Here is a 25,604-nt window from a genome sequence, read left to right as displayed (position 1 = left end):
AGTGTTTGCAAAATGCTTTATTACTCTTGTTGATGCTAAAATTCGTGGTTAGTCATCAATGTCTTCAACTGATACTCTAGTGTTTGCAACAGGTCTCTATTCTCCTGCCCCCAGCCACGCCAGGAGGTTGTAATGAAGCCTCAGGATAGTTCGATGATGTGATGGGCCCTTTCCACCCTGGTGCCCACTTGCTTTTCTTCTAGGACAAGGAGCACTGGAATGTGTTAAAATCTATGGTGATGGGCAGGGAACACCCCCGCTTCTTTATATGATGTCAACCTTTCACCTGATCTTTCCTTGGATGCATGGGGGAAATTGAGGTCCAGAGAGGAATAGGATCACCCCAATGCCCCACAGCTGGTTAGCTGGGACAGAAGCCCCATTCCTTGTTTTTTTCTAAACCATGATGAATGGATGGCTGGTATTGCTGGCAAGAGAAGGCCTCAGCTTAGAACTACATTTTTTGGTAGAAATGCCTGCCAGAACAATCCTCCTACAGAGCTCAGTGGCACTGGGCTGGGCATCAGAGGCCTGGATTCTGGGCCTCTCTCTACTGCTAACATGCTGTGTGTCCTTGGGCAAGTCAACCAACCTCTCTGGGCCTCGATGCTAGACTCCACTGATGAAGAGTGAGGGCCAGACCAAGTGCTCTCAAAGGTTCCTCAAGGTGGCCACATCTTGCAGTTGTGTGAAAAGAAGCCATCGTTAGTATATCAATACTATGATTATTATTACTTGTAAATGCTTCATTAGTCAACAAAACCTGTGTCAATCACGAGCTCCCAGTAGGGACTTCCACTATGGAGGCCTGTGGCCTTTCAGGAGAAACACCCACCTCAGGGATGGGTCACTTTGCCAAGGAAGAGGATGTTCGTGGCATTCTCCACAATGAGCATCATAAAGGGCCTGTTGAACATGATCTTATGAGGCCTCATTGGGGCCGACTTGAACATGAAGATTGCTTCTGTGGCTGCAGCCGCTTGAGTCCCCGACTCGTCCACCTCCACCATAGCCTTGTGCACCATCTGCAAAGGAAAGATCAGATGTCACCAAACCATCAGGGGCTGGGAGATGCCATCACTGGAGACGGTGAAGCTTCTGCCATCACTGTCCAACTCTCTGTGCAACCATGCCACCAAGCAGGTAGCAAATGACAGGTAGTCGTGCCACTACTGTGCACTGGGATCTGTGCCTTCCCTTGAATTTTCATGGAATCTTGAAGCAAGGATGTGACCCTCCAATTTTATAGAGAGAAAGGAGGCTCAGAGAGGTCAAGTAAGTGTCACACAGCTAGTGAGTGAAGGAGCTAGCACCTAAGTCTTAGTTTTGATTGCTTCTTGAGAGCTCCTTCTAAGACGCGGTGCTGGATATGGCTTCCCATTGCACATAGGATGAGGTGCAAAGTGATATCTTTGTTTCTTGAAGGAAAAGAGGAGAGAGAGAGAAAGAGGGAGAGTAAATTTAGAAGGTGGAATGGAATGAAAGGAGCGGAGCAGAATAAATTAGAATAGAATAGAATAGAATAGAGCAAAATAGAACAGAAATCTTCTGAGCTCACCTCAGACACCTGGATATTAGTGTCGTTGGTCATGCCAGTCAGGTCAGCGTGGGAGGTAAAGACATCTTTGATGCCCAGCGTAGGGAGAACTTTGTCCAGCTGGTAGGAGCCCTCAATGGAGAACTTGGGAAGATAGAGCTCAAGCTGCCTGGAAAGAGAATAGGAACTTTCATCGGCTGGCTGAACTCATATGCCAGCTACCTGCCCTCAGTTTCATAATGGTCCTCCAACCCCTTGCCTAGAGCCCACCCAACTCTGGACTTGGACCATGGGATCTGTCCCCATGGGTCCCCACACACTCTGACAGCCCCATTAGGAAAGTGGGCGCTCAGGCCCCGGGGGCTGGGCCCTCACTCGATGCCTCCAGGTTGGGAGGCAGCTATGGGCTGGGTGAGACCTTCCCACCACTGCTGTGTCTCCCTGGCAGTGCGCAGGGCCAGCCTGGCCTCACGTCGCCTGTGGAATACCTCTTTGTGAACATCTTGAGCCACTTCTTCAGTGTTTTCTCACTCATTCCATTCTCCAGCTGTCCCATCTGGCCCTCACCAGGGAGAACGAACAGAGCGGTGGCGTTCCCTCGGTAGGGGACACCCACCACCCTGCAGGAGAGGTTCCGGTCCACGTAGTAGTAATAATGGTCTTCCTGTTTCATCATGGGCACCTGAACCACCATCTCCGAGGTCACATGGAAGTCCTGCTTGCGGGTGCTTTTGTGGTTGAAGCCTGTCTCCCACTTAGCTAAATATCAAAATGGAAAAGGAGTTAGAAAGTCCGAGCTGCAGATGAACGGTGTCGAGACAGTAAACCCACCAAACAGAGCTCATCCCCCCTTGCGCAGTCTCCTCCTCAGTGGCGGGGATCCCGCAACCCTTGGACTAGAAAGGCGAGCCTTTTTATAACTTCAGGGACGTGCCTGAACTTTCTATGGGGTTTTCCTTCCACGTGTGCAAAGCAAAGGGGATGGTTTTCATGTCTTTGGAGGCCCTTAACTGCCAAAGTTGTTTGTTTGATCTCTGGGGTTACTCAAGGTCAAATATCTTCTAGAAGAAGGTCCGCAGTAATGACGGCTGACAAAGCCACACTACACCTTGGGGAGTTATTCTGTTTTTCACTCTTTTCCCATTTTTGGATTTTGATCTCAGTTTGGGGGAGAGAGTTTGTAAGGTTCCTGGACATACAGGACTTTTCCTACTGAGAAGCCCTCACTTATGATTCCTGCTGTGTCTGATCCCTCCAGCTCTTCTGCATCAACGAGATACAGATAGTTCTCTGCATCTTCTTAGTAGATGTAAGATACGGAGCCCACCCCAGGACGCCACATAGCTTCTGTCACAGTAGTCCCCTGCAGCCTGGTGTCAGAGAGAGAGAGTCCTGCATGGGGGGTGGGGGGGAGACATGAAAACTCGGACTCCAAGCTGGATGCTCGCCATCTGTGCTCCTAGGAAGGGGGAGGCAGTTAACAAGCTGTTTCCCTCTTTCCTCTCTCCCTGTCCCCCTCTTTATCTACTCCTGCCTCCACATCCTCAGCCAGGCCCCATATGGGGGCACCAAAGGGGCTCTGCATCGAGAAGGAGAAGCAGACATGAGAGCGGAGATGAGTAGGGGTATCCACCAGAAACGTAAGGGAGATGGAGCTGGGGGATCAGCTGTTGTGGGCGGGGGGAGACTCTCCAGAGGCCAGGTGCTTGTCGAGGGATTTCTCTGCTGAAAGAAGAGCCTAGCCCCTCGGAGGGCATGGGGGCAAGGATGTTGGGGCAGGGGGAAGCCCTCCAAGGCCCCTCTAAGACTCACAATCCTTTCCTGAGTGGCTGTACGGTGGCCATGGCAATCTCGTGGTAGAAGTTGGGTCCCAAGGGCCATGAACAAGAGCCAGCTCTTCCCAGGGTAGCAGGTGGAGGGGGGACAGCAGCTGGGGTCACTGACCCCCCCTTATACCATAGGAAGATGCCTGACCTACCCTCTGCTGATTGTTGGCCTCACTCTGTCAACAAGGCACCAGAAGGGACTAACTCTACTCTCTCTCCTTTATGGGTGTGGGACTTGGGGGCCGTTTTGACAAAAGCAGAGGAAAGGAGAGCATTCGGCCCAGAGCACCGGGGTCTTACCTTTAAAGAAAATGTAATTCACCATCACCATGGCCTCAGTGCTATCCAGGTCCTTAGCCAAGTCCACGATCTTGCCTTTGGTTTGCTTCGCCACGTAATCGTTGATCTGCTTCTGGGCCCCTGCAGGGTCCCCAAAGTTGGTGGGGAAAGTGTCTGCCAGGTACAGCATCTTCACGGCCTGGAGGAAGGTGTCCTGGAGACGCACGGTGGGGCTGATGAACAGGGCGTTGCCGAGGCTCAGCTGGATGTCCTCCCTGGGCTGGGCGAAGTCCCACAGCAGCTGGTGGATCCTGCGGTGCAGCGCCTCCTCCAAGCCCTCCTGGGGATGGAGGCCCAGGCCTTCTAGGATCTGCACCTTTGTGGACGATCCAGCCCCCAGGGACAGCATGGCCAGGGTCGTGGAGATGCTCAGAGGGGAGAAGAAGATATTCTGATCAGGGGCAGCCGTAGCCAAGGCCCTGTAGAGGTCGAAGGCGAAGTCCCTGCTGGCGGGGGCCACCGTGCTGGCCACAGGCGGCTCCTTGACCCTCTTCTTCGTCTCCCGGGGGCGGTGGCGGTGTAGGCTGGTGCCCGGCGAGCTGAAGAGCATCAGGCACAGAAGGAGGCAGAGCTGCATGGTGGCTGCTCCTCGCTCTGAAAGGACAGTGGGGAGGTGTCCTCAGGGAGGGTGCACAGCGGGGGCACCTCCTCAGAGAGGGGACTGGGTATGTAGGGCCGGTGTCCCAGGCTTGTGACCACCCAGCATGCAGCATCTAAGGGAGATAATGAGCCTGTGCAGTTGGGAGAGCGGGGTAAGGAGAGCCGTGGAGGCTCGAGGACAGAGACTTGGGGGACGTGAGCACCTAAAGGTCGGGAGAGGAAGGAGAAAGCAGAGTTCGCAGAGCAGAAGTGGGGGCTGGCCACCAGAGCAAGAATCCTCTCGTCCGTATCAGGGTTCGTGCTACAGGGGGTGGGACGTGAGAGTGCATGGCTCTCTTCTCTCTGCCTCATCAGCATCTCTGAGGTTCCCAGGCAATGAGAAGCCTGCTTCCAAGGTGGCCTGTGACTGTCACTTCAATCCCTGGAGGCAGCGTTTGCAAGGCCCAGTGGTCCTTCTGTGAACTCAGACCAATTACCACTCCCCCACCACGGGCTCCTCGGCACTGCTGGATTTATCCTCGTTCACTCAGCAAATACATATTGAGCATCTCCCCCATGGCCGGCAGGGTGCCAGGCTCCAGAGATGTGCTGGGGAACACGTGGATGCCAATTAGTTCTTTTCTCCTTCTTCCCACCCACCCCCTGGGGCGGGAAGCGGGGCTGTGCAAGGACCCGGGGGCCATCCTTGCTCCTCATCAGAGGCACCTCCCCACTCCCAACCCCATGAGAAAATTCTACGCTCTGATTGTGAGCATCTCGACTTCCCTCCTACTCTGTGGTGGCTGAACTGTGTCCCCCACATTCTTACAATGAAGTCCTAACACCTCGCACCTCAGAATGTGACCGTATTGGGAGGAAGGGTCTTTAAAGAAGTGATGAAGTCAAAACAAGGTTGTATGGGCAGGCCTTGTGAGAAGAGGTGAGGACCCAGACACACACAGGCGTCCACATGAGGACACAGGGACGGGGCCAGCATCTGCGGGTCCAGGCGACAGGCCTCGGGAGGAATCAGCCCTTCCAGACCCATTTCCTCTTGTGTGCTGCTTTGTTACTGCAACCCTGAGCCAAGACATGTCTTCTTCCTTCTGTCCCCCAGAGAAGGAGGCCTCCTAGGTGGGCCCTGAGAGGTCCTCAGCCCCTGCCTCCTCCCTCCTCTCCTGGTCCATCTGCCTAGACCCTTCCTCTCCAACCAGAAAACCTTCCTGGGCCCAGGCCTTCCAAAGTCCCCCATGTCCATGGTCCCCCGTGACCAGCCCAGACTCGGCAGCCCGGCCTCCTGAGTTCAAAGCTCAGCCCCAGTACTTCCCATGAGTGTGGCTTGGGGTAAGTCGGTCATGCCCTGAGCCACTGACCACCCCCCCACCCCAATCTGTGCAGCGGAGGTGACTCCACTACCTGTCCCAGGTGCTGACTGGGGGCTTTAAGGAGTCGACACAGGTCAAGGCTCACACCTGTTGCAGTGGAAGTGTCAGCCGTGGCTGTGGCAGCTTCCAGTCAAAGCCCCACCGAGGTCGCCGGTTCCTCAGCTGTGCTGTGGGGTACATTCTTTCACTGCACACTTGCTCTCGTGTGGGCCTAGTGGCCTGTGTGCTGAGAAAAGCCCTAGAGGGTGAGATCTCCCTCCAGCTGGGTCTTCTTCCTCCAAGGACACAGTGTCATCAAGTCCCCAGCCTCAGGGTCCTGCCAGAGTCACATGACCCACACAAACCCCAAACCCAAAGGCCTCAAACAGCTGCAATGGGCATTGCATACAAGTGCCCCACTGTGGGGGGGCAGGGGGAGAGGGGCCAGTGACCTTGGGAGTCAGGCTGACCCGGCTGCAGTCCTGAGTTTGAGCAAAATCAAGTGACCTGAGCAGGGAACGCTCACCAACCCTGGCGTTTAGATCGCACCTGAGCTCACAAAGGAGGCTCATTTAGAACATTCTGTTTGCAGAAGCTCCGGCCACCCAGAATCAAATACTGCAGCCTCAGCAGTCACGGGCCTGCTGTTGGGTGCTGCGCTGTCTCCTCCTATCTGCCCTCCCTCGGCCTCACACCCACCTTCAGAGGCGGGTTCTGCTATTAGCGCCGTTCAGAGGGGTCTCCTGACGCTCAGACAGGCCGAGTCCCTGGCCGATGGCGGCAAAGCTCAGTTCTTTTTTTTTTTTTTTAAGATTTTATTTATCTATTCATAAGAGATACAGAGAGAGGGGCAGAGACACAGGCAGAGGGAGAAGCAGGCTCCATGCAGGGAGCCCAATGCGGGACTCGATCCCGGGACCCCGGGACCACACTCTAGGCCAAAGGCAGATGTTCAACCGCTGAGCCACCCAGGCGTCCCAGCAAAGCTCAGTTCCGATGCTCACAGCCCGTGCTCTACACCGCCAGGCCATTTGGCTTCCCCAGCTCCCGGGCCCTCCTTCTGTGCCACCGCCTCCAGTCTCTGGATCCCCAGCCTCAGCAGCCAGCACTATAGCTGCTCATCTGCAGATAATTAAGCCACAGGGTCTGGGCTTCCCAGGTTGACACCCCCTTTCTGTTTGCACCCTGGGTGTCAGTCTTTAGAGGATGTGGGTGGGTGGTTTAATCTCTGTGTCCTTTAAACTAGCCAATTTTACAGCACAGTATGGTCCCTCCTGCAAAGTGTTAGAGCCGTCAATGTAGCAGGATGCTGCTGAGCAAACACTTCAGCTCAACCTCCGCTCCCTTATTATCACAGATTAACACCGAGCTGATAATTGCCTCAAAAGAAATGCTTTCAGAGAATAGTTGCAGACACCGAGGGAGGTTCCTGCTTGGATGGAGCCCAGAGGCAGTTGCCGCAGGCAGGAGAGAGAGTTCTGGCCTCCTGTGCCTTCAGCTGGCCCGGTGGCCTTGAGCCAGTTCCTTCCTCTCTGCAGGCCTCAGCTTGTTCATAAACAATTCTCCCCACCACTGCCCCTTTGCCCCCCACCAAGCACCAGAGGTCTGGTGGGCCAGAGCCACTTTCTCAGCACCCACCGAGTCTCCCCAGATACCGGGGTCTCCTTGGAGGCGGCCCCAGCCTCATGCCCTCTCCCCTGGGCTGCAGGTTTGGGACCTAGAACTCTCCACTTGGGCTCACTCTCTCTCTCTTACTAAAACCAGTGTTTGAGGACGCCTGGGTGGCTCAGTGGTTGAGCCCCTGCCTTCAGCTCAGGGTGTGATCCTGGGGTCCTGAGATCAACTCTTGCATCAGGCTCAGGCTCCCCGCAGGGAGCCTGCTTCCCCCTCTGCCCGTGTCTCTGCCTCTCTCTGTGTCTCTCGTGAATAAACAAATAAAATCTTAAAAAAAAAGAAACCCAAAACAGTGTTCATTAACAACCTCTTCAATACTCTACAAATATTACTGCATCTACCCATCAAAGGAAGAAACATCATTGAGACCATTTTGCGGATGGGTAAACTGAGGCTGAGCAAAATGGTATATAGCTTGTCTCAGCCAGTGAGTGATGGAGCCGGGATTAAAATCCAGATTCCTGTGACTGGTGTACACACTGCCTCGTTCTTCCTTTCACGGTTCTGAGACAGATACCTTGTTCCCTCTCCCCTGTAGCTAGGTCCTGGTGAGTATCCCCGGGTCTCGCCCAAGCTCATTTATGCTCCTCCACAGCAACACGGAGCTGGTATCTTCACCCTCATTGTACAGAGGAGGAAATAGGGGGTCCGAGAGAGTGGAGGCATTAGGGTGCTGGTTTTAGGCTTCCCAGTTTCAAACCCGGACTGTGCCATCATCATATTACTAGGCCTCCGGCGGAAAGACACAGCTTTGACAGAGTTTTGTGCCAACTGTGAGCTGGGGCGAGTCTGCTCCAGGCCCTGGGAGCCTGGCCCCTGGGGGATGGGCTCTCAATCAGGAGAGTGGAGCCTGGCCTCGTTGGCCCTCTCCTGGGCCCCCCGATGCCAGTGTTTCTGCAGAGAGGTCCCCGCATGTCCGAGGGAGAAGAGCAGATGGATCCAGCGCATCTGGCACCCCAGGCCAGAGTGACTTGAGCCGGCCGGGCTGGGCAGGGCAGGGCCTGGGCAGGCGCTGAGGAAGTCCTCCCACTAATCCCCACCATCCATGGACTCCAAATCTGCTGCACTTATTCCGAATGCTAGGTCCCAAAGTCCTACCAGGTCAACTTGGAGCTCAGCTGTGGGAGGTGTGTGCCTAAGGAGACCTGTCTGCTGCTCCTCGCTGTTGTCATGCCTTGCCCCTGCCCGGCCCCTCCCCGTGCATTGTTATTCTCTAGGATGGCCCCTGAGCCCCCACAGTGATGGAAGCCCGGGTCCCACGTGCATTTGCAGGTGCCTTCCTGCCTCCCGGCCTCTGTTCCCAACTAGAGCACGAGCTCCTAGCAGAGAGCAACCGAAAAGCAACCGAAAAGGCTCTTGCTGTGAGGTTTGCAGCCAAGGGCTGGTGCTCAGACCCCTTTTTGGAAGAATGAATGAATGAATGAATGAATGAATGAAGTCCTTCTCTATGGCTCAGAGGCTTTAGAACCTGTGCTGGACGCGAAGCCCTCCTGCACCCAGGGCTAACTTGCCAGGTGGCTTGGAACAACTCTCCTCTGCTATTCGGCTTCCATTTCCCTTTTCCTTCCTAAAAACTCATTTCTTGAGATACGAGTGACATACAAAAAGCCCTGGGCCATGTACACCCGTGAAACTACCACCAGCACAAACGAACCCATCGCCTCCCGGCCCCCTCTGCCCACCGCCTTATCCTTCATGCTTCTTGATCCGTGACCAAGGACGCTGGGCAGCAACTGCCCCTCTCCTTAGAAAAACCGAAAAGTATACTTATTTTATGTCCAAGTTTCGCCTATTTAACAAATCGCCACACAGCATCCGGAGCTCGAGCAGCCCCTGAGACCCCTGTAGGTGGCAGCTCCAGCCGGGGCCGCCCTGACTCAGGGAAACAGAGCTGTTCCGTCGTTTCTCCTGATTTCTAAAGGTCCGAGATGGCAGGTGCCGAAAGCCAGACAGAGGAGCACCGCCTGTGGACCAGACTCTGTCCCCTCTACCTTGTCTCGGGGTTTCTCCACCTCGGAGCTGTTCTTTGTCATGGGGGCTCTCCTGTGCCTTGTCAGCGATTTAGGGGCATCCCTGACCTCTACCCACTAGACGCCAGTGCAACTCTGTCCCCAGCTGTGCCCACTACAAATGTCTCCAGATGTTGCCAGATGTGCCGCAGGGATCAAAATCCCTCCTGGGCGAGAGCTACCACATACCGAATCTTCACAGCCACTGTGGGGAAGGTGTAATAATTCGCATCTTACCTAAAAGGACACCAAGGTGCTGCCAGATGTAGTGTGTGCCCAAGTTCACAGTTCTGGGGCAGAGGGTGGACTCTGCGGCCTCTGAGGCCCTGGCTCTCTCCCCACCCCCGCGGGAAGTTTTCCTGGTCACTCTGGCGCTGCCCCAAAGCTTTGAAGCCTCTCAAATCCCAGAACCCCAGTATCCTATCAAGCCCCATGCCCTCAAGCCCGTGGGCCCCCTGTCCGTCTTCAATGCCTGTACTTACTCTGTCTCACAGTCAAGCGTGCACACAGTGGAGGTCCCAGTCCCTCACGCTCAGCGAAAACCAGAAGCTGTTGGAAGGAGCATTTGTCACTGACCTGGGCAGAGCCCTGACTCCGCCCCCGCCCCCTTGGCCCTGCCCCGTCCTGTCCTGGAGGGCTTCTTGCCAACGGGTAGGCTGCAGGCACAGCCACCTGAGCTCTGACCTGGGGCCACCCACTCACCAGTCTTACACAGACCCCCGTTGGCCTCCACAGCACGGGGTCCCCAGGGAGGCCACCTGCTGCTGGCATTCCAGACACAGAGAAAGGGACACCCTCTGGCAAGCCTTCCTTTCTCCAGGCTGATTCCTCTGCTCCCACAGCCACTTGGCTCTACATCTGGGGCAGGATCGTGCGAGCCCGAGGTCTCCACACCCCCCAACACTACCGGATTCCCAGGCAGAGCTTACAGGATTCCTTCAATGGTGAGAGTCTAGAGGAAGTCAGAGGGACTGTCACCATGGCTGGATGCAGGGACCATTGGATCCAGTCCCCTTGCTGTGCAAATAACTGAATTGAGGCTCAGAAAGATGAGCGGGACATCAAATTAGGGACAGAATGGTGCCTGGTGCCCAGGTCACCAACTTCAAGGTCAAGGCTTTTTCCTTAGGAAAGGACTGTATCTGGGTTTTCAGTAGGCTCAGCTGGAGCTGAACTGCCCTTTTTGACCTTGACCTTGGGGCTCTGGAACTCAGCCCCGCCATTTCAAGAGCATTTCCAAGATACTGGTGCAGGGTGCTGGCTCAACCCTTGCTTCATTCCCAAGGTCCCCGGGCCCTGGTGTCAGGTGTCCTGCGTGTGGCCAAGACCCAGGGGTGATGTGGGTGAGCTGGGGTGGGGAATTGGCAGAGGAGACAGGGGGCCAGACGTTGCCCAGGGGAAGCGATCTTGGTGTTCAGCAAACAGGGTCCCTCTACTGCCTCTGAGACCAGGAGGAGACTGAGGCCCACCTCAGTCCACAGGTTAACACCATCACTACTGGGCATTGAGCACTTACTTTGTGCTCGCTGCCTCCCAGATGTGCTGGAAGGTGGGTACTAGTATCTCCATCGGATCAGTGAGAAGACAGAAGCAGAGAGAGGTTAGGTAATCAGCCCAAAGGCACACAGCTAATAAGGGGGAGCGTTAGCAAGGGGAAAGCTAGGTCTCTTCCGTCCATTGTCCCATGTGACATAGCAAGAGTCCTTTAAAGAACCTAGAGATTCCTAAACTGTGTTCTGTAGGGTGGAAATCGTATTACATGCCTGTGCTGGGGTGGATAACATGTCCCCCAAAGATAGCCACATCCTAATACCCAGGATCTGTGGATCTTCCCTTATATGACAAAAGGGACTCTGCAGATGTGATTAAGTGAAGAATTTTTGTTTTAAAAGATTTTATTTATTCCTGAGAGACAGAGGGAGAGAGGCAGAGACACAGGCAAAGGGGGAGAAGCAGCCTTCCTGCAGGGATCCCGATGCAGGACTCGATCCCAGCACCCTGGGATCACGACCTGAGCCGAAGGCAGATGCTCGACCACTGAGCCACCCAGACGTTCCAAAGTGAAGGATCTTGAAATGCAGAAGACTAGCACAGATTATCCAGGTGGGTCCTAAACCTCATTATAGGGCCCCTTACAAGTGAAGGCAGTGAGGAATCAGGCTCAGAAGAAGGCAACATGACCAGGGAAGCAGAAGACCTTGCCATGTGGGGATCCAAGGATGTTCGATGGCCAAGGAACTCCAGGAGGAGAAAGCCCTGCTAACTTCTCCGTGTCGGCCCAGTGAGACTTAGTTTGGACTTTGGACCCCAAAGTGTAGGAGAATAAGTTTGTGCTGTTCCAAGCCACTACGTTGGCATGAATTAGTTACAGCAAGAACAGTAACGTGTACAATACCCCAGAATGGGCTCCGCATGGAAGTATTTGGGAAAGATGGGATTAACCAAGGGAAGTAGGACTTCTCCAGCTGTGGGCTGTTCCTGGAGACATCACATGGACTACTTTCCAAGACTGTGCTGTAAGGCATAGCTTGAGAATTGGGGGAAAGTCTGTGGCAGCCCCTTACTCCCTGCCCCGGCTGCCCCGAAGGTGCCCCAAAGGAAGGAGGCAGAGACTGGGTTAAGGTCCGAAGAGAGGGATTTCGGCAGGGCGGTGGGGGTCTCGGGGCGCGATGCCTCCCGTATCGGCCTGCTAGGGCCGCCAGAACAAAACGCCATAGACTGACTGGGGGACCTAACAGCAAAGATTTATCTTTTCGCATTTCTGGAGGCTTGAAGTCCAAGATCAAGGTGACCTCAGATGTGGTTTCTGGGGAGATCTCTCTTCCTGGCTCGTAAATGGCACCTTCTCACTGCGCGCTCATATGATCTCTTGGCCCATAAAGAGAGACAGAGAGAGGCAGGTCTGGTGTCTCTTCCTCTTCTTATGAGGATGAGGACACCATCCCTGTGGGATTAAGGCCCAGCCCTTATGACTCCTCTGACTTTAATTATCTTCCCGAAAGTCCCCATCTCCAAATATAATCCCATTAGGGGTTAGGACTTCAACATGTGAATTTTGGGGGGACACCCTGAAGTTTGTAACAGCCTCAGGGAGTGGGTAGGATGGGCCAGCGGCCAGAATATGGGAATTTAAAGGACTCTATAGGTCATGATAGACTTTTTTAGAAAAGATTTTATTTATTTATTCATGAGAAACACAGGGAGAGGCAGAGACATAGGCAGAGTGAGAAGGAAGCTCCCCACAGGGAGCCTGATGTGGGACTTGATCCCAGGGCCCTGGATTCACGACCTGAGCCAAAGGCAGGTGCTCAACCACTGAGCCACCCAGGAGCCCCGATAGATTTATTTTTCCGTTATCACCAAGAGTGACCCAACCCCAACAGATGAGCTTCGCCCTGGGCAGAGGGGCGTTCTGCTCAGCCCACCGAGTGCTGCGATGCTGGGCAGAAGTGATTTTAATGAATTGGGGGTTTTACTGACTCACCTGCCTGGCCCCTGACACATTGTAAGCCCACTTCATCGTTCAGGTGACCTGCCAGCCCTGGCAGGCGTATGAAGTTGTGACTTGCTCTAGAGGACAGAGTTGTGACAAAAGATGAAGCAAGGGACTAGTTCACATTTGTGGGGCACCAAAGAGTTGTGCTTTACATATAATGACTCATCCAGTGCTCAAAATCTAGTGCTGTGTAGTATCATCTCCATTTTACAGATGAGGAAACTGAGGCCCAGAACAGCCCATGTCCCATGCTATTATGGGCTGAACTGTGTCCCCACCATCACCACCTTAGAAGTTGAGCTGATTTGAATATAGAGGGTCAATGCTGAGAGAACTAGTTCAGGTGAAATCATTCGGCAGTAGAGGGGACCCTTAAGCCCCTCTGACCAGTGTCCTCATGAAAAGGGGAAATTTGGATACAGACACACACAGGGGATGCCACAGATTGACAGTAAACCATCAGAGGCCCAGAGGGGTTCCAGAACAGATTCTCCGCCCCACAGCCCTCAGAAAGAACCACCCTGCCAACACCTTGACCTTGGATTTCCAGCCTCCAGAACTCTGGGACAATACATTTCAGTTTGTGGTGCTTTGTTCTGATGGCCCCAACAAGCTAATACACTCAGTAATTGGTGGCGGCTGGATTCGAACCCAGGCATTCTGGCTCCAAAGTCTAGTTCTATGCATGGCCTCTTGACAACTCCTAGAAACACGTGTCACCCAAGCTTGCTCCCTGCAGGTGCTCAGAACATGGGAGCATGGGAGCATGGGACCACTGGCCTTAGATCTGCCACTTGTCAGAGAAGGGCCCCTGACCTTCCCAGGCAGCCAGGGATGGAGAGGGCTCCTTCCTGCCCCTCACCTGCCACACTGAGTCAGAACCAGGGGCTCCCAGGTCTGTAGCTTCAGGGGATCCCATGTTCACCCTCCCCTTTCTGCTGCAGCAGCTGTTGTGGGGCTCTCTGCCCACTTATGGGGTGGGGAGTGGAACCTGAGATCCAGAGGGGTGAAGAGCCTGCCCCCCAGCACAGGGCTCGTGGGGAAGCTGGGGCTGCACTCCTCTTTGTTTCCATCCAGATTTCAAGTGCCTCCACTGGCGGGGGGGGGGGATCCCCTGGTTTCCTGCCAGGCGCTCATCCCCACCGAGTAACTATTTGTTGAATGACAGAACAAATAACCGAAAGAGCCCACGAGGCATCTCTACGCACCCATGTATGAGAGCCATGCAAGCTCATCATTCCACCGGCATTCTGGGGTCCCCAGAGTATGCCACTGGTGCTCATGGTACTCCCATTGCTCCCAAATGGCGTAACCAGTGCCACACAGGTAAGGGACACCATAGGAGAGCAACAAAGGAGAAGAGGAGGAGCCCAGGCACCACTCTTGGGGGCAGTGCCTGCATGGAGTCTTTTTATTTATTTATGGGTTTAATGTTCCAAAAGGGCATTTAGAAATCTGAGGAGCTGGCATAAATATTTACCCAATCAATTCCAGGGATGTGTCGGGGGGTGGTGCGGAACAAACAGCTCAGGGACCTTGTTCAGGGCACAGCCTTTTTCTTTCTTTCATTCATTCATTCATTCATTCATTCATTCATTCATTCACCAAATATCATTTAAGCCTCAGCCACACACCAGACCATACGGTCAACTCCAGGGCCAGGATCTGGGGTGAGTGAAGGGGATGCAGTGTGAACAGAGCCCTGACTTTGAGATCATCTGTCTAATCAGGGCCGGGGGATCAGCGATTAGTGTCAGCCAAGCACGTCTGCCTTGGGGAGGGCATGAGGCAGGAGATCCTGGCAGATGCTCAGAGATGGGGAAGGGGGCTCTCAGGGCAATGGGGGTGCAGGAGCAGAGGCCCGGAGTGGAGGCTACGGACAACCTGGAAAACAGCAAATTTCCGCAGCTGAAGTCACTGGACACACGAGTGTGGGAGGAGGCACAGAGGCAAGAGAGGCAGAGCTGCAGGTGGAGGACTATGGGCGTTATCTTACAGACAATAGGGTGCCACTGAGGGCTTCTGAGCTGGGGACGGATGGGCTTCATCGGAATACGGAGGCACCAAGCTCAAGGCTGAACTGAGGGTGACTCCTCCCCTTTCTTTCTCTGCATCATACCAGGGCTTCATGTTCCCACACCACCCAGGCAGCACCGGGCACAGTCACCCCAGGCCTTGGCCTCTTTCTCCTGAAGGGCTTGAACCCACCCACCCAGCTGCCTCTGTAAGGGCAGAGTTGCCAGTGTCAGCCTGAGCCAGACTTTATCTCCTGCCTGGCTATTAAAAAACAGAATTCAACTTCCCAACGGATGCAGGGGGGGAGTGGACTCATATTTTCAGTAATGTAGTTGCTTTTCAGCCAATGAAACCAAGGGTTGGGGAAGGAGGAGGGTCTGCATTCCTCTGAGCATGCCAGGACACGGGGTCCTGCAGCCTTTCCAGGGCCTTGTCCGTGTAGCTCGGGGCTGGTATGATGAGCACCAGAAGGTCCTGCTCAGCACCCTCCTTTTCTGGGCTGGCACTTGTCCCAAGGCTGTCTTGTCCAGCTCAGGGCTCCATTTTAGAGGCCAGGGGAGAGAACCTCCAAATCTTCCCTTCCTACCCTGTCTCACTTCCTGTGAGACAATGGCTTTTCCCACCGCCATAAACAGGTCATCTGATTCTTGCTCTGCGTATTGGTTTCCTGGTTTCCCACAATGAGCCTGTTCCTGTACCTGTGACATTATGTGGGCCAGGAACCACGTCACACAAAGCCTGGATCATTGTGACTCTTGCTCAGTCATCTCAGCGCTGGAGGTGACCCACAACCTGTCTCTTCAGTCACCAGTGGAAATCTGGGTCTGTGACCTCAGGACCTCCTGCGTCTGACATGCTAGGTGACAAGAACATGACCCAGGGCCCTGCCTAGGGAGATGCATTTGCCACATGTTCCTGAGGTTCAGAAACAAACACAGCCAGGTTCCGTTGGCTTACCCCTACAGGAGGGATCAAGGTTTCTTCTCTAAGACTCTGAGAGAATTAACCCCACATGCTACAGACATCTGAGCTGGACCACCTGGGACAGCCCGATTAGCCGGGTGAGGAAGCAGGCCCAAGAAGGAAGGGGATTGGCCTGAGGCCCTGGAGCACATCAGTGGAAGAGCAGGATGTAAACACAAGCTCCAGACTCCAATCTCAGGCTCTTCCTTCTTCTGCAGTGCATGTGTGACCATGCCCCTGATCCAGGGGACTGGCCACATCTCTATGGCCAAAGATGGGGGAAGTGCCTGCACCACCCGGGGAGAGCCGCCTGCCTTACTGGGCCTTCTTCGGTAGGTCTTTGTGGTGGCCGCCTTGACTCGTGCTCTTCCCACCAAGGCCTTTGGAGCTCCCACTCTGAAACAAGGCATCCACCCTGCCGGGGAGAGCAGGCTGCCCACATTGCTTCTCCATTCCATATACACCTTTGCCAACCCACTGGAACTTGGAGCATCTCACCCTTAATGTCTGGGACCAGCTATGCCAGGGCAGCGCAGAATGAACTCCAAAGAGATGGAGAATAAGGATGCATTTATTGAGAACCTACTATGTACAAGGCACCAAACCAGGCTCCTCATAACCATCATTGTGTTTAATCCCTTCAACCAGCTGGTGGCATTTCTCCCACTTCCTGGGGTGGTGCTCAAAGTGGTGAGATGATCTGCCTGAGATTGCACTGTCCTGAGGATCTGGGTGTCCAGTCCATGAGCAGCTCCTACCACCCACATCCCTCTCTCTCGCCAACAGCTTCTGCCCTGGACTCTCAGGATCTTCTGTATCCCCCTCTCCAAACATGTTGCTTCTCCCATGGCGTTCTCCAGGCCACGTCCTCCTGCTTATAACAGAAGAGCCAGCCCTGGGAGGGCTATGGTTTTGTGGGGTTGACAACCTTTCCCAGGAAGAGGATGCTCTGGGTGTTGGTGGAAAAGATCACCACAAAGAAGGGCCGGTTGAACCAAAGGACTCTGTGATTGTGCCAGGCAGACAGAAAGGTGGTAAAGATGCCAGTGGCTGCTGCAGCCTGGGTACCAACTTCATCCACCTCAAGAATGGCTTTGTGGAAACTCTGGGAAGGAAATCATAAGTGTTATCTCAAGAGAACAGGAATCAGGACTTAGGGAAGGCTGGGAGAACCAGAGGTAGTTGGAAATCATCACTACGGGTCACCGCTTGCCAAGCCACTTGTTGGGAATCTCCCAGCAATAATGTCTACACTGGGTGGATCTGTGAGCTAGATGACCTCTTATTTATAGGAATAGTTATTTCTATCTGCAACTGAACACTTTCTATGTGCTTAGGGCTCTTTTTAAATCTTCATAGCCATCCTATAAGGTTGATATATTATGGCCGTTTTACAGATGAGGAAAATAAATCTAGACACTCACTAGCCCTTTGATGCCATAAGGGAAAGACTTGGAATTCAACTCTATAACTCAAGGCTCTATCCTGGAGTACACTTTTGTTTTCTTAACTGAAGTCATAGATCTCTTTCTCTTGTCAAAGAGATCTCTGATACACACACACTCAGCCCAGCCTGGTCTGTATCCTCCCTCTATTTCTATCAATGCATTTGTCACTGTCCATTGTGATCTATGAAGCCCACTTGGCTGTGAGAGCTCCCTGAGGACAGGGTCTGGGTGGATACCATTTTGCCAGTGCTAAGAACTAAGCCAGCAAACAGGGGGTTGGTTCATGGATGCCCATGCCTGTGGATGATTGAATGAAATCCAGGCTCTGAGATTTCATGTGGTGGCAGAGAGAACACATATCACCCGGCAGCTCTCGTACGGCAGAAGTTCCCCACTGAGCCTTCAGGCATGGATGACCACGGATGACTTACCTTGGACACCTGCAGTTTTTTCTCTTTGGTGATGCCAGACAAGTCAACCTGCCTTGAAAACAGGTCCACGAAGCCCATCTTGGGCAAAATCTCATTCAGTTGATAGGAGCCAGAAATGGAGAACTTGGGGAAATGCAGCTCGAGCTTCCTATAAAAATGTCTAAAGGAGGCATGGGGTTAAAACACTGGACCCAGGGACAAGCAAGGGACCCCAGTGCACTGTGGTCCTCTTGACTGCATTCTCTAGCTGGCCCCACTCACTCCAACTGACTGTGCTTCAATGCTCCCAGAGACTTAGAGTCAGGACCCCCACTCCCTCGACCCCGGCCTGCTATCTGCAGGAGCTCCTCCCTTGGGAGCACATTTTCAGCAGAGGCTGCTTTCTGTGAACGTGCCAGGTGCCCAGGGAAATACAAGTGTGACAGTTTTGCCTTCATCTCTGTTGGGGTCCTGCGATTTTCACTTATTCGGGACCAAAGATGATTTCTTTGGCTAGAATTCCTCTACCACGTGAGCCGTGTGAATTTTCCATCCACATGTGGCCCTAGGCTGAGGCTCTTATCTGTGGTTGGAAACTTCCCCCATTCATAGCCCCAAGGTGACAGGAAACTTCCTGCTACTTCCTTGGATGAATGGGTGGAGTTTTCTTAAGTGCCTCTATACTAAGCACCTTGACCCGAGGTCTATGCACTCACTGCACAGGAGCAGATCCTTGAAGAGCCGATGTCACTTCACACAAGTCTTGTGCAGTATAAGGGCTACCAGGACTCTTAACACCTAGTCTGGTTCTCTTCTCACCAATAGGGGCAAAATCATATTTCAGATGTAACAGGAAAGTTCATTGTCTAAGGGAACCCATGGAAAGTCTGAGAGCAAATAAGAATTTTTTTCATAATTTGGCAATTACCCCCATTCTGGACACTGGCTTTCATTAGGAGGGTCCACAGGAAGGGCAGTGCTGCAGATTCAGCACCACGAGGCACATTGATTACCTCTTCTGAAGTAAGCGGTTCCATCTTGTTAGCATCTCTGGGGTCAAGGCCTCCTCCACTTGCTTCATTTTCCCTCGGTTAGGAAGGATAAAAAAGGCTGTCATGTTTCCTTTGTAATCCATCCGCAGCACTGAGCAGGGCAAGTATCTGTCATTGAGATACCAGTGGTGCGCTGTGTCCTGCAGCATCATAGGCACCTGGACTACGGTATTCTCATCAACGTGGAAGTCTTGGGTAGTGGTCATCGAGGGTTGGAATGGTTTTTCCCACAGAGCTGAAAGGAAGAAGGAAAGAAGGCACAGGGCACCTGGGGACCAACAAGCTAAGCCTTCAGCTAGGGAATGCCTCTCCCACAGTCTTGGAGACTCCCACCTTACTATTCCATCATGGTGTACCATTTAGATCCTTCAAAACCTGACCTGCCTGAGAAACGGATCTCTCAGGGCTCATTTAAGATTCTAAAATGTGAGATACAAAACAGTATAAGCAAGGTAGTTTCATGTCTTCACCATTATTTACATAGCTCTTATTTATTTAAGAGAGAGAGAGAAAGCATGAGATTGGGATGGACAGAGGGGGAGGGAGAGGGAGAAAGAATCTCAAGCAGACTCTGTACTGAGCTTGGAGCACAATACCAGACTTGATCTTACAACCCTGAGATCATGACTTTAGCGAAACCGAGAGTCAGACATTTAACTGACTGAGCCACCCCATGTCTTCACCATTTCATCTACATTGCTGCACTTAAATTCTTTTTGCCAACCTGATGTTTATGTAGTGGTAGCACATTATGGCTTTGTAGTGTACTTTCTTGGTTAAAAATAAGGTTGAGCAATCTTTTGTATGTTTATTGACCAACTAAGTGTCCTTTTTTTTTTTTTTCTTACATCAACACCACTTCATGTTTTTCTCTTGATTTGTGTAGGGTTGATTCTTAGTGATTTGCAGTTCTTTCTGAACTGAACGCTAATTGTCTATTGGTTGCATGAGTTGCAAATCCCTTGTCTTTCTCTCTGACTTGCATTTTCACTCTATTAATAGTGTTTTGGTGATTGAAATTATTAACTTTAATGCAGTGAACATATTAGTCTTTTCCTCTGTGGTTAGGTCTTTTGTGTCTTGTTTAGGAAAGCTTTCCCTTCAAGGTCTTGAAGATGGTCTCCTGTATTATATTCTAGAAGATTTAGTTTTCTCTTTTGCAAAAAGGACTCTAGTCCACCTAGAATAAATACTTATTACTCGTTGAATGGAGGGGTCCAAACCCATTTTGTTCCCTCTTGTGGGTATCTAGTTGCACCAGCACCATTTTTTAAAAAAATCCACTCTTTCCCTAGTGCTCTATCATGGCAGTGAGGGGGAATGTCAGCTTTGACAAATATCAAATGTCTATGTATCTATCCATGTGGGCATTTCTAAGGTCTATTCTGGCCTCATTATTCTGTCCCATTGGCCCATTTATACTACATAGCCTAAATTAATATGGATTTATGATAAGTCTCACCCTCTGGCAGTCAAGTTTTCCCATCTTAACTATTCTTGGCCTTTTGCACCACCATACACATTTTAGAATCAGCTTGTTAACCGCCACCAAAAAGAAAAAATAAACCTGTTAGGATTTTGATTGGGATTGCATTAAATATTTAGACTAATTGAGGAGATAATCAACATCTTTACACATTAACTATTCCTTTTCATGAACATAGTATATCTGTATTTAAAAAAATTTAAGTCTACTTTAATATCTCTCAAGAGAATCTTATCTACAGAAATCCTGTGCATCTTTGCTAGGTAGTTTTCAGTTTTGAAGGTAAGCCACAATTTTCCCACTCTCTCACCATGTGACTTACAGTGAGGCCTGGGGCTACGTTTATGTCTCTAAGGTGTTGGGCAGATGTGTCAGAGGGAAGGATGTCTCTATCTTCATTCTATTTCTGGAGAACCTCTCATTCTCAGGCCAATAACACTAACCCAGTTGGAGCTAGGTCTCTTTCAGGAAGAGAACACTTAAATCCTGCATTATTTATGGTCAAAGCTTTGGGTAGGTTGATGGAATATACTATACATCAATATACTATATATACTATATATTATATATACTATATACCATAAATATACTATAAATTATATTTTGAAAAGATTGACATCTATAGAATAGTGTGCAACCATTAAAGCAAGATCTAAATAAAGTTTTCAGTGGCATAAAACAACACACACAGTTTTCAATAGCATTAAACTACACCTATACACACACACACACACACACACACACACACACACACACAAATGAATGCAAAACCTGGAAAATCTGAATAGTCTGTAGATTGCACCAATGTCAATTTCCTGGTTTTGCTTTAGTATGACAGTTGTGTAAGATATTATTTAGGGTAACCTGGATGAAAGGTGCATGGGATCTCCCTGTATTGCTTTTGCAACTTCTATAAGTTTATGGTTACTGCAGAATTAAAAAGGTTTTTAAAAACGTTTTCAGTGGTGCATAAAATATTCCATGTGTAAAATACAAGCAATGACTGATTAGGCTGGATTTTAGTCTGGGACTGTTTCCCAGAATCTGTTCCCTGTAGATTCTGGGTTCAAGGTGGTTACAAGTGTGAGATCAGGAGGTAGATGTGAAGCAACCACCACACTCTAAAGGTCTTCCTAGGAAGATGGGATGATGAACAGATCTAGCAGAGCTCTGTGTGCTCAAGTTTTCCATGCCGTCCTCCAAGTTCATTGTCCAACATTAGCCCTCCAGTGTCCCCAAGTCACTACCAGGTGCCCAGCATGGACCTCTCCACAAGCTGCCCATACATGAACCCACTGTAGTGGCTGGATGTCCCTGGCATATAGATCCCTGATAAACTCCAAACTTCCACCTGTGCCAAGGACTTCACTCCGTTCCTCCAACTCCACTTCCTCCAGACCTTCACTTCCCCACGACTGTGCAAGGTCCAATTCCTATAGCAATCCCCTTTCCCTTAACATTCATGGTGGCTTTGTTCCTCTGATGGAACACTGATGATGCACACTGTACGAATCTGTCCCCACACTGTGATTTCAACTGTTAATATGTGTGTGTGAATGGAAGACTGGAATGAGTTAGGTGAAATGTTAACACTGGTTACCTAAGGGTAGTAAGATTATGGGTAATTTCTATTTCTCTTTTATACCTTTATGTGTTTTTAGGTGTCTTCAAAATGAGCATTGTTATTATTAGATTAATTATGATTACTCTATTTGTTGAATATACATAACTGTCAAGTCTCCACAAGGTTCTTTTGCAAAGGTCCAGAAAACAAATATTTTAGGCTCTGTAGAAACTGCTTATCTCTGTGGCTGTGTGAAAGCAGCCTGAGAAAATACATAAATGAGTGGGCATGGCTGTATGCCAATAAAACTTTATTGACAGAAACAAGTGGTCCATCAGATGTGGCTGGGGTTGGTGGTTTGCCTATCTCTTTAGGCCCTCTCTTAAAGAGTATATAAAAATGTGACATAATTTGATTCTCAAAACAAAGCTTTGAAGGAGGGACTCTTATTATCTTTACTTTAAGCAAACAACCTGCTCTGTTTACACCGGGGTAAGTGGCAGACCTTTGATATGAATCCAGCGGTTCACCTTGTGCATTTCATACATTACTACCATGAAGAAAACAAATAAGTAAATATTTCTAAATTTTCTCAATACTACACAATCTTAGATATCTGATGCTTTCACATGAATCTTCTAAGGGTTGCTTGACCCTATCTGACCCCATCCATCTACTTTCTCTTTTTAAAATATTTAATCTATCCTTAAATTAGGGGGAGAGGGAAGATACAGGATCCAGTAGTGAACCTACTCTTACCTTTGAAGTAAATGTAATTCACCAGCACCATTGCAATGTCCGTGTTCAGTTTGCTCACCAAATCCACAATCTTCCCTTGAGTTTCCTCCTTGATGTGGTCATTGATAAGCTGGGTGGTGCCCACAGGATCATGGAAGTTGGTGAGGAAGAGTTTGGAGTCATAGAAGGCCACACTGTCATTAAGAAATTCCGGAAGGATCAGCAGGTCCTGGCTCAGGAATAGGGTGCTGCCCATGTGCATCTCCAGCCTGTCGTCCGGAAGGTGGAGAGTGTGCAAGAGGTGCTGGAAGCCCCGGTGGATGTCTGACTCGGACACCTCTGTGAGGTTGAAGCCCAGACCCTCAAGGATCTGGGTCTTGCTGTGTGAGCGGGCCCCCAGGGACAGCATGGCGTAGGAGGCCGAAATGCTCAATGGGGAAAAGAAGATGTTGCTCCCAGGACTTTGGGAAGCCATCAGGTGGTAGAAGTGGAGAGCGAAAGCTGTATTGCCTGGGGCAATCTTGAGGCTAGGGGAGCCCTCACCTGTGCTTGGAGGCTCCTGATGGAGGCTGTAGTGCTCAGGATGCAGCTGACCATGAGGTAGGAATAGCAGTCCAGCCAGAAGGAGGAGCAGGCTGTCTGCAAGATCCATCTTCTGCGCTCTCAGGGCTATAGGAGGAAAAAGAGTGCCCAGGCAATTCCTCAGTAGAACATCCAGTTGTTCTAAGAAGTTGGGCAAGGGCAGGGCCCCAGGGTGATAAGTGACACTGTGAACTCTTGCAGATGGACCTGTGGCAGGCTAGCAAACAATCCAGCACCTTCCCAGCGTATGATGAAGATGATATTCCATGGCGGTGCTTTAGATGAACCAAGCACACTTCCTGTGTACACACCTCCCTGCATTTCTCATCCCTCTGAGCTCTGCAAGGCACTGGCCTCCATTCTGGTCTCAGAGACTCCAGAAATGACTTAATTGGGTCACCTAACTGGTAAGTGAGCTAGAACACAGTCTCCAGACTCAGCCTGGAGCTCCTTTTACCATTCACATTTATTCCCTCGGTCCAGTGACCCACTGCAGCAAGGGTGCGAATCACCAAAGGGTATGTTAGCATCTACAGCAGCAACATCCAAGGTGTGCTTTACAGTCGACATAATCACTTTAATGCCATTTTGCCTGCCCCTCTTTCCTAGGTAGAGATCAGTGGAACTCTCACCATTGCTCCGTACAGGTAAGATCATCAATGTTCAAAAGCTAACCTGCCCGAAGTCCCAGGAAAAGGATTGATCTCTTTTCCTAGTAAACTTAATCCGCCCCAAACAGGGTGCTCGATTTTTCTCCATCAAATCTGTGCAGCTGCATCAAATGGACCTACCATTACTATCTTGTTCTCAGCCCCAAACCCAGTTGTCATCTCTAGTCTGTGTTTGGCCTTCCATCCCCGACTCCATTCAATCATTGTGCATGTCTGACAGGCTCTTCCCCCAACCCCCCAGCCTGTCCACTGCTATGACCTTCACTCAGGCCTCCAGCCTCATTCACCCAGACCAGGGGTCAGAAAACTTTTCCTGCAAAGGGCCAGAGAGTCAATGTCTTTGGCTCTGCAGGCCATAGTCATGTTGCAGCTGCCGAACTTGGCTGTGTTGGCTGGAAAGCAGCTACCCACGAGGCAGGCTTGTGTGTGGCTGTGTTCTGGTGAAACTTCATTTATGGACAATAAAATGGGAATTTTATATACTTTGCGTGGGTCACAAAATATTGTCCTCCCTTTGATTTTTTTCAACCATTTACAAATTTTGTATTTATATGTATATTTTATATTTTGTTATATCTTGCATTCTTAGCTCAGGGGCAAGGCAAAAATAGGCCGTGGCCTAGATTTGACCCATAGGGCACCATTTGCTGAGCCCTGTCTTAGACCACTGTAGTTTCCTACCTGGTCTTTCTATATTATTTTCCACCCAGGAATGGGAATAACCACTCTACTCACCTGCTTAACACCTGTCCCCATAGCATGGCTTCCTACCAAGCTATAATACCTTCTCCTGCCCTAACCGTCACATGCGTACTTATCTCTGGCTTTGCAGTGAGTTACCCAGAATTCTCTATCTGACATTCTCCAAAACACCTGGGTCTTAAGTCATATGTGGCCTTGCAGGAGGCGCTTCTGGGCCTGGGTGCCGGTTTGCTCACTGGTGCAACATGAAGGCTGGTGCAATCATCTGTAGGGGTCTTTCCACCATAGGATGTGTCACCTCTAGGTCTTTCCTAGTCTTAGCACTACAAGTCTTATGTCCCAGATCTCCCAGTCCTAGGAAAACTAGGATGATTGATCACCCTCCCTTCTGAGTCTCAATCGTGGCCCTCAGAGAGTTACTCACGGTCAGTCCTGGTATGGCCCCCGGGCAGCTGTCTGAGTGCTAGAGGAAGCCCAGGAACAGGGTCTGGGCTTATCAAGCCAACGAAGGTTGGCAGAGGCTTTCAGCACCACCAGCACCACCTACCACCTCCCAGATTAGGTAATTATTAACGAACAGACCTATGGGTGCAGCGTGGAGTCTCAACACAGAGAACTTCACTGAAAGTTGGCTCAACCTTCTCAAGATGACCCCCCTTCTGTCCAGGGGGATTCCAACTGAGTTTACCCCTTGCTCTTTGTGTCGTGCACTAATGTTTGCCTGGCACATGCTTCCCCCAGAGGCTGATGGGGCCCCTTAGTGGATGTGGCCTCCACATTGCCCCTCATTGGCCATGTGAACTCAGGCACATTTATTCCCCTCTCTGGGTTTGTCATGCACCCATCCCATCCCCCACCACCTCCTGCAAAATGAAGAGGTGGACCAGATCAGGGGCAGCAAACCCCAGTGCCCTCACAAACCTCAGAATACTGCTTCCAGGATGACATAATTAAGAATGGTGGACATGTGGGACTGGAGAGGGTTACTTCTCTGTGGCCATCAGGACCCACTGGGCTGCGGTAGGGGGCTGGATCCTGCCCTGGTCCTCCAGTTTGCAATCCTGGACTATGGATTGCCCAGGAACCTTCTGGCTTTAAAGGTACATAACTCTGTGATGGAACATGTTGGCCTATGAGGTACCATATGT

General features: G+C 51.1%; 2 protein-coding genes across 4 annotated transcripts; both read right to left on the bottom strand.

Annotated features, from left to right (window-relative positions):
• Nucleotides 1-2: 2 nt before the first annotated feature.
• Nucleotides 3-9,877, bottom strand: SERPINA5 (serpin family A member 5). 3 transcript variants are annotated; one of them, XM_072839800.1, is made up of 5 exons: nt 9,811-9,877; nt 3,664-4,296; nt 2,026-2,296; nt 1,559-1,706; nt 3-1,025 (listed from the first exon to the last, which is right to left on the bottom strand). In XM_072839800.1, the coding sequence occupies exons 2-5, from the start codon at nt 4,277-4,279 to the stop codon at nt 837-839; spliced, it is 1,224 nt and encodes a 407-aa protein (XP_072695901.1). In that variant the 5' UTR covers nt 4,280-4,296; nt 9,811-9,877; the 3' UTR covers nt 3-836. The 3 variants fall into 3 exon arrangements, with proteins under 3 accessions (XP_072695901.1, XP_072695903.1, XP_072695902.1); XM_072839802.1 differs by lacking the exon at nt 9,811-9,877 and adding an exon at nt 9,566-9,686; XM_072839801.1 differs by lacking the exon at nt 9,811-9,877 and adding an exon at nt 5,754-6,109.
• A 6,479-nt stretch (nt 9,878-16,356) lies between these two features.
• SERPINA4 (serpin family A member 4) lies at nt 16,357-25,000 on the bottom strand. The gene is made up of 5 exons (XM_072839799.1): nt 24,881-25,000; nt 22,523-23,170; nt 18,675-18,948; nt 17,683-17,842; nt 16,357-16,908 (listed from the first exon to the last, which is right to left on the bottom strand). The coding sequence occupies exons 2-5, from the start codon at nt 23,151-23,153 to the stop codon at nt 16,708-16,710; spliced, it is 1,266 nt and encodes a 421-aa protein (XP_072695900.1). The 5' UTR covers nt 23,154-23,170; nt 24,881-25,000; the 3' UTR covers nt 16,357-16,707.
• Nucleotides 25,001-25,604: the final 604 nt, after the last annotated feature.

This window comes from Canis lupus, chromosome 9 (assembly GCF_048164855.1).
Source record: "Canis lupus baileyi chromosome 9, mCanLup2.hap1, whole genome shotgun sequence".
Taxonomy (NCBI): Eukaryota; Metazoa; Chordata; class Mammalia; order Carnivora; family Canidae; genus Canis; species Canis lupus.
Note: the sequence above shows the minus strand (reverse complement) of the source record. Positions and strands in the feature narration are given on the sequence as shown.

Coding starts and splice junctions, on each gene's coding strand:
- SERPINA5 (XM_072839800.1), bottom strand. CDS start 4,279: ATGCAGCTCTGCCTCCTTCTGTGCCTGATGCTCTTCAGCTCGCCGGGC. Junction 2,297..3,663: donor GAATTACATTTTCTTTAAAG/GTAAGACCCCGG, acceptor TTTGATATTTAG/CTAAGTGGGAGACAGGCTTC. Junction 1,026..1,558: donor CTAATATCCAGGTGTCTGAG/GTGAGCTCAGAA, acceptor TTTCCTTTGCAG/ATGGTGCACAAGGCTATGGT.
- SERPINA4 (XM_072839799.1), bottom strand. CDS start 23,153: ATGGATCTTGCAGACAGCCTGCTCCTCCTTCTGGCTGGACTGCTATTC. Junction 17,843..18,674: donor AACCGCTTACTTCAGAAGAG/GTAATCAATGTG, acceptor TGCCTCCTTTAG/ACATTTTTATAGGAAGCTCG. Junction 16,909..17,682: donor AAAAACTGCAGGTGTCCAAG/GTAAGTCATCCG, acceptor TTTCCTTCCCAG/AGTTTCCACAAAGCCATTCT.